The 14,944-nt window shown below is 40.0% G+C and overlaps 1 protein-coding gene across 3 annotated transcripts in view; it reads left to right on the plus strand.

Moving 5' to 3' along the window:
- LOC110067959 (uncharacterized) overlaps positions 1-5,704 on the plus strand; it is a 51,162-nt gene extending 45,458 nt beyond the window's left edge. For all 3 annotated transcript variants that reach the window (XM_089293915.1, XM_089293916.1, XM_089293917.1), the window contains 2 exons: positions 1,996-2,525; positions 2,823-5,704. In XM_089293915.1, coding sequence (XP_089150041.1) covers positions 1,996-2,525; positions 2,823-3,152 — 860 coding nt within the window. In that variant the 3' untranslated portion in view covers positions 3,153-5,704. The remainder of the gene's footprint in view (positions 1-1,995; positions 2,526-2,822) is intronic.
- The last annotated feature ends 9,240 nt before the right edge of the window (positions 5,705-14,944 follow it).

Below are 14,944 nucleotides of genomic sequence, written 5' to 3' on the forward strand. Positions count from 1 at the left end.
TGTCACAAAACCTGCGGTATAGTTCGTCTGCGCAACAGCCCCCAAAAGCTTGTTCTGATATCCCGCAGTTTTGCACGGATATCTGTATCCATTTCTGATTGGCTAGTTTCTTACGCGCCCTGTGATTGGTCATATTCTTGGGGAACTAGATCACGCAATGCTAACATCGAGATCGAGAAGTCCAAGAGACATGAGCTCGATCAAATTGATGCAAGAAACACAAGAGCGTATCAATACAAACGTATAGCTTTCTCGAAATAAAGCTGCGGCAGTCTCCAAAGAAAAACCGGACAAAGATAAATATTATATCCGCGATAAGAGACATAAGATTAAAGAAACAACATACTGTACTTCCGAACAGTTCTGATCGAACAGCCGGGCCGGGCATCACAATATCCAATGCAAGTAAGCAGCACGTTCACGGAATATTTCAAACTTTGTCCCTTGAAAAAAGCCAATGCGTAGAGATCTTAAAACAGCTTGCAACAGAAATGAGCCAAAACATTGTATAAGCACAATGCAAATTACAGAGGTGTCAAGCAAAGCGACCTGTAGATAACAGCGGGAACCATGCAGAGGTCTGCAGACCTATGACCTCTATAAAATTTGCAATAGCATAGTGAAACGGCTCCACTCAACTTCAAATTCCTCCTAATAACAGAGCATAAGGTGCCCTTCAAAAACACGAGTGAAGCAAAGAAAGGTGAGTGAAGCAAAGAAAGGCTCGATTTCCGCCGCTTTCTCGAGTCCAGTCTACGTTCCTCCCCGAGAAGAGAGGAGTGAGTGAGTTCGGGGGAGGAGCGCGGGTTCCTTTCACGAACAGCGGCTGGTAATTGAGCCTAGGTTAAAAGAGAACGGCAAATGCACAAATGCCACGAAAAGTAGAAGTCTTCCAGGCCCGTCAACCACATTTTACACCGAAATTAGCCTGCGAGCAGGCTCCTCGAGGGGAAAGAGAGCAGGAAAGGGTAGAAGACCCCTTCTTGCCACGTGAAGAGCCTGCGAGCAGACTACACCAAAATATGATCGCTGGCAACCCCTGTCGTTAAGATATTGAATATGGTCTTCCATGCGATCACAACAGCGATCGGAAGGCGTTGCCCGACGCGTCAGCAAATTTACAAGGATATTTTGACCTCCAAAAAATTCGCGAAGCGAGTTTTCCTGTTCAGGTGGAAGATTATCAACTTCAGACTGCTCTTTCACGGCTTTGAACGCTTTTTGCCAACTTCCTTCTGTAATCGCAGATATCTTATTTCCAACTAAAAGTAATCTTGATGTTATATATGTACGTAATACTCGAGAACAAATTTATTTTTAGCATTGCGTGATAGTTTCGTGATCAATTTCGCAAGAATTTATCCTATCACAAAGCACGTAAGAAACTAGCCAATCAGAAATGGATACAGATATCCGTGCAAAACTGCCGGATATCAGAACAAGCTTCTAAGAGCCGTTGCGTAGACGGACTATACCAGCGGTTTAAACTGTGCGATGCAGGCTACCAAAATCCTAGTAGCCTTCCTCTTTCTGACTTTTCACTATTGAAAATAGTTGGTAATGTTTTGTATCCCTCATTTTTAGATCGTTTCTTAAAGGAACTCAGTCACGGTTTGCGAAAGTTTAGCCTCAATTTTTCAAATTCGTAGTTTGTAATCCGTGTTAATCTTCTCCATCCTTAGCCATCCTTGTTACTTTATGGTTTATCATTATCTCTTTGGTGTTGTTCTATCTTATTAAACTGTTATTTTCAGGTTTCCTACCATTTAAAGGTAATTTTGTATGTGGCCAAAATAACTCAAAATACCGTGACTGAGCTCCTTTAAGGAAGAAAGAAGAGAGATTAAGATAGGGTTCATACTGTATAACTTCAATTTTAAAGTGAATTTATTATGGATGTAAGCTAGTTGCCAGCTGCTGTTTTGATGTAAATCTAGCATGCTATTGAGTGTGGTTACTATAGGCTGCAGTTGATTGGCTCTCGGCCTTTTTTAGGTGACAAGGGCGCAGATGGAATTTTAGGTCTGCCTGGACCCCCCGGTGAACCAGGACTTCCAGGTCCTCCGGGAGAGGCCGGTCAACCCGGACCCCCCGGTGAAGCAGATTTCGGCTTCTATGTTGTACGACACAGCCAAACGGCGGAACTGCCACAATGCCCGGACGATACGGTGTCACTTTGGGAAGGGTACAGCTTGCTTTACGTCCAGGGTAACGAACGCGCACATGGGCAAGACCTCGGCCAACCAGGCTCTTGTCTGCCAAAATTCAGCACCATGCCCTTCCTGTTTTGTAACCTGAACGAAAACTGCAACCTGGCCTCCCGGAATGACTACACTTTCTGGTTGTCAACCACGGAACCTATACCCATGATGCCTGTGGCAGATCAGGACGTGAAGCCCTTTATTAGTCGCTGCCGGGTGTGTGAGGCACCCGCTATGGTCATGGCACTTCACAGTCAAAGCATGATTGAGCCAGACTGTCCAGAACAATGGAAACCTCTGTGGAGAGGTTACAGCTTTCTAATGGTGAGTGTGACATACAGTGCTGCAGAAACTGGTATAAAGTTACTTTCAAATTTGCTTCAAGACAGATACGCTTGGTTAGGTGCAGTGAGTACTAAAATGCATGACAGCTTCACGTTGATTCAGGACAAAACAAGGGGGCAGTTATAATGAGGCAGCCATAGGGAATGAATTGAACTTTCAGTATTAACCATTTTGTGTTGCTCAAAGTGAGAGATCAATGTGCCTAAAGCAACTGAGGTTTCTTCTCTGAGAAGGTTGAGAAGGTCGTGACACTAACTTTTGATTTATTCTTTACAGCACACAAGCGCTGGTAACGATGGGGCAGGCCAGCTTCTTTCATCCCCAGGCTCCTGTTTGGAGGATTTCCGTACCAGCCCCTTCATAGAATGCCACGGTCGCGGCACGTGCCACTATTATGGGAGCACGTACAGTTTCTGGCTAACAATTGTCAAAAATGAGGACCAGTTCCGAACGCCAACATCCCAAACTATAAAATCAGGAAACCAGCGTGAGCATGTTAGTCGCTGTACTGTCTGCATGAAAAACGTCTATAACAACAATGGTAACGGAAATGGTAATGGAAATGGAGGAGATCCCATCACAGACATTGGCGATCTGCCAAACTAATTTAGCAGTGTCTTAACGTAGTAAGGATAGTTATTTAGTCTCAAGATCGAAGCCTGTTTCTTTATTTCGTTAAGACTTAGTTGCTGGTTAAAGCCCATGTACAATGTTTTGACATCAAAAAATGAGTGACTTCCAGTACATAAAAGATCAAGTATAATTTTTTCCTTCTGAATTTGTTCACGTTCTGTGTGAGCCACGATGATGGAAGAGTGTAATGCTGCTGTTTGACAACTTTTTTTTTTCTCACTGAACTGCCAAGAGATTCCAGAAAAGAGCTATTATTTGAATCTACCGGCAGGCAGTTTTTGTAGAGTAAACATATTTTTTTTAGTACTAGAGATACATTTCCGAACAGATCACTGTTACAATTTTTTGAAATACTCATGTTGGATTGTATCAAATTGTGATTTCTTGTTCTGACTGACTAACACAGCATATATGCCAAGATGGAAGGACAAAGAAATCTGGAACTGCAGAATCATCGGGAAAGAAAACAAAATGAAGAGAAATTTGTTCAATTCCCGACGTTGGTTTCAGCTGTTACCTGCAATCACAAAAACTATAACTTTTCTTGTTGGGGTCACGTTTGTGCAAGTTGACTGGGCTCTATTTATCGTCTTGGAGGGTTGCTAAGTGACATGTAGCACGCTAGTATTGAACCTCTTGAATTGCTCGCACAGCTTAAAAAGATCAAGACTCAAAAGACTCGGATAGTCTTCAGGTTCCTTAAATGAGGATTCTTTTAACCTGACTACTTCATCCCATTACTTTTAGTGATAAAAGGAAAGCCTCTTCCTTTTCTGCTAAACAGCTGAGTGATATCAAAAAAAAATTGAAAACAAAAAATAAAGAAACTCACTTGTTGTTTAAGACATGTTTAATATGGATTCTGCTCAAAGTTCGAGCAATAAGTGTCAAAAATTTTTACTACTAATCTAGCACGGGAACATTTTGAATACAATTTGTAACATCACGCTAAATTCACTTCTCTAAGTGACCCTGCGATTATGTTCTTAAGCATGTGTGAAAGTCAAACCTCGTAAAAATGCTTAAAGTAGGTGCCATTTTGTTTTGAACCGACGTGAAACGTTCGATTTAATTAAAATGGATATTCAATTTTCTCTCGCTAGGTTTCCTTGAGAGCGCCAAGTCTCGATAAGTTCTTCTTAACTGTGTTAAGAATGTTACCATTTTATGAGGTTTTTTTGGTAACTTTATTTTTTGCCTTAATTGCTCGCATGTTTTTCTGACAACTGCAACTCATTTATTAGAAATTCGTTCTCGTCGAGTCACAATATATTGTACTTATTTTGCCCCTAATAATGAGACTGAGCTTAACAACTCAAGGGAACCACTAAGTTTTGTCCTTGACAAGGCAAAAAGAGCAACAAAGGGCTTAACACTCTGATTTAGCATGAATTGTATAACATGTTTGTGGAGACGAACTTAAGTTCATGACCACGTACCAATTAATAAGTAAATTGTAGTTCTCAATGGTCGTCCAAATCGCATATTGTGATGAGAAATTTACTTCAAAATTAGACACTTTGCAAATAGGACAACTGTTACAGTTAGTTTTCTAATAAGAAATTGTATTAATCATTTTATGCAGTTTTTCAAGAGACCATTACTAAAGAGAGGTGATTTTTGTTCCCATGGTATTTCCTTCCTGATTAATTTATTTTGTAGCATGAATTTCACAAGTCTTTAACTGTTTGTTTTTTTTCATTTATATATATATATTCAGTTCGAGTTTTAGTGTTTGCTCGTTTTCACAGCTGATGTAAGTCCAACAACTTGCAAGGACGTTTGAAATACCTGACATCTAGTGTGAAACAAATGACCTTAGTAGCCAATCAGAACATCTTCATAACTATTGAAAGATACTAGTACCATAAAAAAATATTAGGACGGTATCCGCTCTCTTATGTAATGGTCTCGGAAACATTTTAAAATAAATTGCAATTATATTAAATGGGTGGTTGGGTATAAGCAATGCTTTTCATAAAATATAAAGGAAATTAGGAGTACAGAATATTTTAAGGTAATTTCTATTTTAAGGAATGATTTACTTTTGGCACAGGCAATTGTAAAATATCTCACCACAGTTACTGACAAATATAGAATAAAATACCTTGTTTCTGGGTAAAACTGCCTTCGGAACAAAAAATTCCAATGAACAGAACTGGCAATACGATATTCCAGATCATGCTGAAAGATCGGTGCATGCACTATTGAAAACGGCGACATCAATTGGATGACAAATAATTTGCTCTGCAAATCAGGACAATTATGTTTCTATAGTTTTACTGTTGATTCGTGCCAAAATATGCAATAATACAATATCAAAGAATTTTTAGAAAAATTAAGCAACTATGTGAAGCAGATACTAGTACTAGGTTAATTATTGCGCTTATTTCTACATAAAATATGAAATATAGGAGCTGAATGTTGATGATTGACTTGTGCTCAGATTCTTTAAATACACCATGCATGGTTTGTAAATCAGTTAAACGACAAAATAATCTTGTAATAAATATTTTATTAATCTATTTCATTGACGTCATTGATAAAGCAAAAACACAACTTTATTCCAGGGTTTGAAGGAAACCATGTAACCGAGGATGGCTTAAGTCCTTACTGTTTCAACCTTGTTCTCAGGATTTTGGAAACGATGTTGACCATTGGGAGTTAGAGAAAGAGTCCACTTAAGATTAGACGGAGTCTGTTTATGAAGGGATAAAATACGGTGTTGCATGTGCACCCGACCATGATCAATTGCAATACTAGAGACAATTCTATGCCAAAACATTAATATTTATAAAATTAATTGTCTAGGTATACTTCCAGTGCTAAGATGAATTTTGCTACATTCGTCAAAAAGCCCAACATTTTCTTGTTCGTCACCTGAATATTAGGTATGAAGGTGACAAAAGTGTTCGTATTTTCGTTTATTCTTCAATTTTCAAGAGTCACATATTTATAATTACAGCAAAAACCATGGCAAGATTTCCGTATAACACCAAGCATTCATTCTGCATGCAGTTCATTGTTCATCTAAACAAGCGAATCGTGAAGTATCTTTCTCGCTAACATCCTACATGATTTCCCAAATTTCTATTACTCACTGCAGTAAGTCAAAATGTAAGCTTCCCTCGCTGAAAAACGTACCAGAGTATGACCGATACAACAATGGTCGTGAAAGAACACACGAAAGTAGAGTGATAACGGGTTGTCATTCCGAATGAAGTTGTGTTTCATGACGCTACTTTCGGAGATTTCATTAGTTGAAGTTACTCCTGGGATTTGTTGAACAAACCGTGGAATTTTATTGCTACTTTCCTGTACTTTCTCAGCGGAATAGACAGGAGGGGTCATTTAACGCTATCAACTTAAAACAGTTTCCAGCACTTTTCTATTAGCTATACTTATGAGGATGAATACTACCACTGTTTATCAGGTGATGCTACAGTAACAGCACCACACAAATGCCCAATCATTGGTTAACAAGTTGCGGTCATTTTTCTTTAATGTAACAGGTTACCATAGCAACAGAACAACCTGTTAAAAACACCCTTACTTTTAGCTTTGAGGTGGTTTACTACAGTTTTTCAAAGATCCATTAGCGCGCGCTATTTCTAATTTCTAGCATAAGGAAGCTTGAAGAAGTTAGGAACAATGCTACTCTGCAAATTAGAGAGTAAATATATTTTGTAACGTTTCGCTAATTACACTGGAGTATGTTCACTATGTATGGTTCGTGTTAACTGTAGAAGTATTTTAGGCGTGAATCCCTAAGGGGCTAGTAGGCTATTTAAGAATTTGTAAGTTATGCAAGAGCCACTCGAAGGCATCTCTTTCAACTTTGCTTTTGCTGTTATGTCGTCGGATACTGAACGAGCGAGCGTTCCCGCTTCGATCGCGCAATCCTTCACTAAGGGAGATCCTTTTCATGAGACTGCTTCACGAACATTGTTTCCTCGTCTTTTGGACGTTAAGTTTGATCAGAAGTTCGCTGCATTCAAACGCGATCTCGACTAGAAACAAGCTGCCACTCAGTCTCAACTGTAGAGGCTAAAAACGGTGTCCAAGGATTCGAGTTCTTTTAACTCTAAAGTACAATACGAGTTCAGCAACTCTCTACTGGATGCAACAGACGGAACCAGCAAGACCATCTCAAAAGGAAACCTTTCAGCAGCCAAGTTATTTCGTTCCGCGGACAAGAACCCCGCTGCTTGGGCAGCAGTGCAAGTACGAATCGGACGAACTCGCCGAAGATTCAGAGGAAGAGAAAAAGCTCTTATCAGCCGAAATACGAACGCTAGCTAAGATCCGGGAGAAAAAGCGGAAAAATGCGTCTAGCTGGCCAACTCTACAGCTACCCGCTCAACATCCACTGAAGCTCCATCCACTCATGGCCTGTCCAATTATTTTTCTTCTAATCAGCCTTTTTGTTTTTTTCGCATGCAGTCCTTTCGTGGACGTCAGCCTCAACTAGCAGACAAGAGTTTCAGATGCGGCCAAAGAAGCCACTGAGCAAATCCATCTTCCTACCGAAGCCGTTTTAGAGGAGCCGCTGCAGCCCCTCCAAGCGGTAAAAATACATACTTATGGCAAATACCAAGCTGCATTGAAGAGAATGGGATAAGATGAGTATATAATTTATTCAATTTAATCAAATGATTGGAAGACTTTGACCCAGTTGAACTTATTGATAATTTTGTTGAACCGTGTGATTCAAGGTTTTTGGAAGTCTTGAAAAGACAATTTTCTCTAAGGGGCTGAAAAATTTCTGTAGCTGTTCATTCATCGTTCGCGTAAACTTTGGATATGTCAATTGCGTCCATTACTTTTGACTTTGTCATGGCAACCGCAAACTTCTTATAGGTCTAGACAAAGATCAACTTTTTTGACATACTTCTGTATTTTTTTTTTCAGCTTTGCTCATCATTTTGCTGAACTTCACCAAATTGTACATTTCATAAGCATTCTGGCTTCATAAGCATTCTAGATTATTTTTTGACTTTTTTAAGAAAATAGTAAAATCCAAGATGGCGGGTCAAATGACGTCATGCGACGTCACAGCCAAAAATTATGTCATTATTTTATAGAGCAGGCTCAGGGTTTTCTATTTAATGAATGTAAATTTATTTTCTGTGCCTTAATAGAACGAAAACCCAAGGAGGGGGTTTCATCCTCCTTGTACCACGATGGGAGTATTAGTCCGAGGGTTAACGATTGTACTAGCCCTGATGACTGAATGAGTGAGTAAAAGACTGATTATCAGGACGGAACGCATTATATTTAAGCAGGAGCCATAATCGGGGACGGAGACCGAAAGCGCGCGCCATTTCTGGTATTGGGGTTGTCCCCATGATATGGGACAATAATAAATATGGGTTATTGACCAAGTGTGAGGTCAAGATGGCTGGATATTGGCCAAGTTCTTTTTTTGCGTGTTTATGGACCGAGACGGAGTCGAGGTCCATAAACTCGCAAAAAAAGAACGAGGCCAATATCCAGCCATCTTGGCCGAACAAGCTTGGTCAATAAAGGATTTATTATATGGCTTTCGAGGAAATTTTTCTCGCGGGACACGGCGGGTAGTCCCGAGCGGGCAAGATAGCTCCATCTTGCCCGCTCGGGTAACCAATCACAGCGCAGGATTTGATTCATCTTGCCCGCTCGCGGAGCTAGCTATATAATAATTCTATTTTTAGAACAAATTACGCCATCGCCTGCGGCACACGCGCGTACATGCTGCGAGGATTTTTGCGGATGTCGCGCGGGGGAAATGGCGACCGAAATTCCCGAAATTTTTCTTGTTTTTGGCCCACAAGTCAACGCGTTTACGTCTGTTAGAATTTTTCTTAAGTATTTTCGTCGTAAGCTGCTCCAGTTTGAGTGAAGTAAGACAGTGTCGAATTTAGGTGTTCCGCTTCAAGCTTATATATATATCGCTGACCAAGTTGTGTTCCGACGGATGCTTCTTTTACATGAACTGTACATTACTCCACTTTAAATTTCACATATGTTGAGGATTAACAGCTTTTCCATTACACAGCAAAAAACTAGCTGGATATATTTAGATATAGTAGAGCTTTAGGACTTCATAGTTTCCTAGCTCCTCTTGCCACACGCTTGCGAGCAATTTGCCAGTCTATCGCGACTGAAAAGTAAAACAAAATAATTGCTAGTTTGGTCAGTTTGAGTTTCGCCTGAATTGTAAGCAACGCTTGCTGTTTCATCAAGGCCCAATAACTTTACGTCCGTAGATACTGCTCAGTTTTATTCGTGTAAAAATCCACTAAATTCTCTGTTGTCGATGAATGAGAGCGCCCGCCGATGCTTGTTTTGTACAGTCAGTAAACATGACAAATTGTACTTGCGCCGCACTTTCGTGCGAAAACGTACATCGAACTCAAACAATAACTCTATAGTTTTTAAATATGTTTAAGATTGATAAATTTTGAGAACATATTAAAAGCTAAGCTAAAAATATGTGAATAAAGCAGAAATAATCAGCAAAGTTACATTGACGCTTTCTTTAATCAACTTCGAATAACGATTTCGATTTTGTTGATCGAGTTATCAAAACTCCTTGTTTATTTTCATTTTCGCAGTGTAAAACTTCACTATGCTTATGTTGAAGAAACACACATGATGTTAGTAGCATTTTTTGCGTTCGTGAAATTTGTTGCAGCATCTCAGCACAAAAGATAACAAAAGAAATCTTTGTCAAGATTTGTTGACAATTGAAAACACCGACTCGGACTTGAAAGTGCACGAGCTGCACTATGCAAATGAGCTAATTGTACGCGTCAGACTTTCCTTTCAAAAACTTTTGCAAACTCACCAAACAAGCAGAAACAATAAGAAACCATCAAAACAGGGTTTGGTTAGATTAACCATTGTCTGAGAAACTCACAAATTAACTCGATACCAGAGTAGAGAGTTTTCTTGCTATATTCTTAAGTCAGAACAAACGCAAAAACATACGCGTAAGCTTACAACTAGCGCGACCAGATCTTATTATTCATTCCCAGCGGGAGATTGAAGTCTTGTTTTCGACCCTGAAAAACCCACCTTTTCCGTTGGCTCAGAGCATAAAACTACATATAAACGCCCTGGTTCTTATTCCCTGCCATCGCCGTGAAAAATACGCAAGATAATCTCTCAAGGTCTCTCAACTCTCACCATTTGATCACGCAACGTGACAACATCAACGCGAGAGCTCCCGACATGTGCGTGGATCCGCGCGGATATATGACGTCAGGATGGCGCAATTTGTTCTAAAAATAGAAAAATTGTCCCATATCATAGGTGCGCGCGGATCTCAAGAGTTACGGTCTCCGTCCCCGATTATGGCTCCTGATTTAAGTTAAAGGCAACCTTAAGGTTAATGTAGAGTTTTGAAATCATACAGGTGCTTCTTGCTTTATTCGTGATACTATTTTTGATGGGTATCAGATTCTCTTTATTTACATTCTACCCTCAGCTCAGTTTTCTAATAATCACTCAGCCATCCAGTCCAGTACAGTGATTTGTCGAGCAGCCTATTTCTGATCTTCTGGCCACAGGTTCAGTGGTCGAGTGCGCGTGTGCTCCTGCTGTTGTTAACCCGTTGTCAGTTTCCATACAGTTGGAGTTCTGGAAGAACAATGTTTCTTATCTCAATTCCAGTGTTTTGCAGACGTTGCTCGCAGACTATCTCGTATTGTATACTCGGATGTTAGCGCTATTGGATTGGCTGCTTTCATTGCCATTGGTAACATGCCTGTTTTTGCGCAAAAACTGAGATTCTATGTAGACGTATACCAGATTTAGTACCACGTGGAGAGAACTCTACTCTGTTCGTTTTGCTTTGAAAAGTTTGCCCATCTTCTTTCAGGGTGCTCTGTTAAGTGGTTTACAGACAACCAAACTGTACCTTTTATCGTCGATTCTGGTAGTATGAAACTGTGTTCGCTTCAACTCGCCGGTGATATATTTGATACCGCCAAGAAAGTAATATCAAAATCGAGGCTGAGTTGATACCTCGTTCAGCTGATTACTTATGCAAGATCGTCGGTTGAAGACTGGTCAGTTAAAGATAGCTATTTTCATGAAGTAACCTGTTATTTGGGTCCCTGTTCAATTGATTACTTTCCCAGTTAAAAAAAAAAAAAATTCAAGTTTTCCCAGTTTCTATTCGAATATTCCGTAGCATTTAGTTGGCTAGGAGAAACCTGTTGGCTAGTGCCACCTGTTTTCGTTAGATAAAAATGTCTTCCGCCACATATGTTTTTGTTAATAGAACTGGTTACTCTTTATTTGCCTTTCAGCTCCCTTTTGGCCTTTAATTTTTGGTGGATCGTAGGTGGGGTTTCAGATCTTTTGTTATTGATTTTCTCTTGAGAACGGTAAAGATGTTTATCTCCATGGGGCAAATAATAGTTCCCTTTTGGCTCGGAGAATTTTAGTAGCTTGTCGGCGTTGTACAGTCTAATGTCCAGTAGAATCTGTCTATGGAGAAGTCATGCCGCGTGGTCACGATTAAGCTGTTTTAGGCCGTTGGGCCATGTCATCTTTGTGCGGGACTGCCCGTTTATCATGTGTTGATCTTAAATGATTGCACTGTTTTAGGCCATTGGGCCATGTAATTTTTGTGCGGGACTGCCCGTTTATCGTGGGTTGATCTTAGGTGATTGCACTGTTTTAGGCCGTTGGACCATGTCGTCTTTGTGCGGGACTGCCCGTTTATCACGTGTTGATCTTAGGTGATTACACTGTTTTAGGCCGTTGAGCCATGCCGTTTTTGTGCAGGACTGCCAGTATATAGTGTGCTGAATGCAAGATTTAGGCCTCTGGGCCTTTCTTATGTTCTGATCTGCGTGTTGTTGCATTTTTGTTTTTTCTAATTGTTCTCACATTTCTTTTGTTATCTTTCAAGTCTACAAAGGGATGAGTGTTTACTTCAAAGGTTGCCCACTCAAGAGATCCAGACGGCTTCGCAAGTCGACGGAAGGTCTTCCCTTGCGTCCCTCTAAAGCAAAGGCCCCTTCAACAACAGAGCGTTATTCAAGTGACTTTCAAACATTTAGAGAATGGTCTTCGCGCTTTGAGGAAGTCGCTTGTTTGCCGTCTGATGAGACGTCAGTTGCTCCTTATTTGGAGTATTTTGCTGCAGCAGAGTTCCCTCTACTCCACACTTGAGTCTGCCTGTTATGGCATAAATTGGCACACCATCGGTATGGCTTTCCGATTTGCGATTTGACTTGAAGTGTTCTCGAGGCGGCTAAAATTGAGCTTGCAAAACCTGTTTTCATAAAAAGGGGGGCGCTGTTACTCCCGAGATGATTTTGAGGATATATAATAGGTTTGCGGACCCCCAGGCTAATCCTTCTAATCTTCGCTTAGCTGCAATTTGCGTGACTGCCTAACGGCTTTTCTCCGCCGCAACGAGTTAGCTAGCCTTCGTTGTTGTGACGTTAGTTTTTGCGATACATTTGTCAGAATTTATACATGTGAGAGCAAATCAGATGTTTATTATATGTAATTTTTAGTTTTAATTTTATGAATTTATTTTCTCGAAGATATAGCATATTTTGCTCTCAAAAAATTCGTAGTAAAATAAAGTTTTAGACTTGGCATGCGTGTGCGGAACTAGGATATCTTATACACTTGTTTGATCTACATAGCTTAAGAACAGGGGCCGCTAAGAAGCAGGTATCAGCAATCTACACTTTTTATGTCACGGCAGATGGAAGACTTATCAAGCCAAGGACGGCTAGCTTCTTACGGCTATATTAAGATAAGTTAGAATCTTTACTTTCAGTGTCTTGAAGTTTGCACACTTAGATTCCTTTGTTCTCTTTCTTTATTTTCGAAAGCGGGCATCAATAAACGAGATGCCCGCCCCTGATGCTGTGTTTGTGTTTATTAAGATTAGTTACAAAATATTTTATAATCGTTTCAGGGTGATTAGAGTATAAATATATTTTGTAACGCTTCGCTAATTACACTGGAGTATGTTCACTATGTATGGTTCGTGTTAACTGTAGAAGTATTTTAGGCGTGAATCCCTAAGGGGCTAGTAGGCTATTTAAGAATTTGTAAGTTATGCAAGAGCCACTCGAAGGCATCTCTTTCAACTTTGCTTTTTAATTTTTCTGTTTATTCACTGCTGTATTTTCTTTATGATGATGTAACGCTCGCTGTATCCTCCATCAATAAACGAGATGCCCGCCCCTGATGCTGTGTTTGTGTTTATTAAGATTAGTTACAAAATATTTTATAATCGTTTCAGGGTGATTAGAGTATAAATAAAGTTTATGAGGATGATCGTCTGCCAGACGTCAGTATTAGTCGAGAGTGCAAAAAAGACGCATGTAAACCTAAGAATAAACGAAAACCATTTCAGCCCTTGAATCGCGTTAAAGCACTCTGGTATACGTAGCGCCAGTTTCAAACTGTTTTCAAAAGTGTGTTAAAGCCTAGAACCAACAAAATATTACAAAAAAGGTCGTTAACAACCGGGAAATGAGTTCCAATTTACTCATGCTTTCTCGCACATACACTGTAAAAGACATAAATAGACATGCGCAGTTCAAATCCCGCGCAAGGTTATAAAAAAGATTGCTCGAAAACCTACCGTACAACCGATGAGGAAATTTTTACAGCTGATTTGTAGGGTGAATCGCGTTAAAATGCAAAATTAAAAAAATCTGTGAGACAGATTTTGAGCTATTTTTGAAATAAGCAAAATTTCACATTTTCTTAGTTTACGAAAAATGTGTCTTATTTTTATTTTACTTTTCATGAATGTTTAATCAGAGCCAATTTCTAATTCCTAAAATTTTAGGTAGGGTCACACGGGTAGGTTTTGAGAAAAACGTCATTAAACCACTAGTGCCCAGTCTCTCCTGGGGCACTTGGTCGTTCATTTTGGCCATTTGTTGACACTTAATTAAGGTGGCTCGAAACAACTTCCAGCACTTCGATTTTGAAAATGACACAAACACCAATGGGTGAAGTAGTAGATGTATGTCATGTGTGCTAACACAAGATGTTCACAATATCCTCAAATTTGCAGACAGCTGAGGACTCCCAAGAAAATTGAGTACATTTTCGCATAACAAGGGCCGATAAATCATATGCTTGCAATACGGTCCCAGACAGGCTCAGTTGAGATTTATTACTGGACGAAAAATGTTTGGCCCCTTCCAAGCGTTCAGTTGCGGCGCAGCGCGAGAAACGGCGCGCGAAAAAATAAAAAAAGCGCGTCTTCTCGCCGTGCTTTTTTCAATTTTTTTCGTGCGCCGTTTTTCGCGCTGCGCCCCAACTACCCAACGAACTGAACGCCTGGAAGAGGCTAAAAATGTTTAGACAAAATGCGACGATCACAAAATGGAGAATATTTCAAACTCCAAGCGCGTAATTCTGATTGGGAGAGGTGTATACCGGGGGGGGAGGGCACTGCCATATATGGGCTATATAGGTATGTGCCGCTGTGAAGGGTATGGCTTTCAAGCAGTTTACGCTAGGATAGGGTATATAAATCAGAGCGTTTGAGTCTAGAATAAGGTATCATTTTTCACAAAACTGACTGGTTGGTTAAAGATTTTATCTAGAGTAAGGAAAACAGGAATTGCCACTTAAAAATATAAAAAAATCAAATCGCCAAGTTTAAATTTACGCAAATCAGCCTCAACAGTGTCGCTAGATGGGGGGATTTGGGGAGTTTACTCTAGTATAGGTTAGCAAAATTCAGCTGAACTAGCTTTGGTATAGGCTAAGGGTTCCAGGGTCAC

Source organism: Orbicella faveolata, unplaced genomic scaffold (assembly GCF_042242905.1).
Source record: "Orbicella faveolata isolate gen_17 unplaced genomic scaffold, um_ofav_v1 contig_25, whole genome shotgun sequence".
NCBI lineage: Eukaryota > Metazoa > Cnidaria > Anthozoa > Scleractinia > Merulinidae > Orbicella > Orbicella faveolata.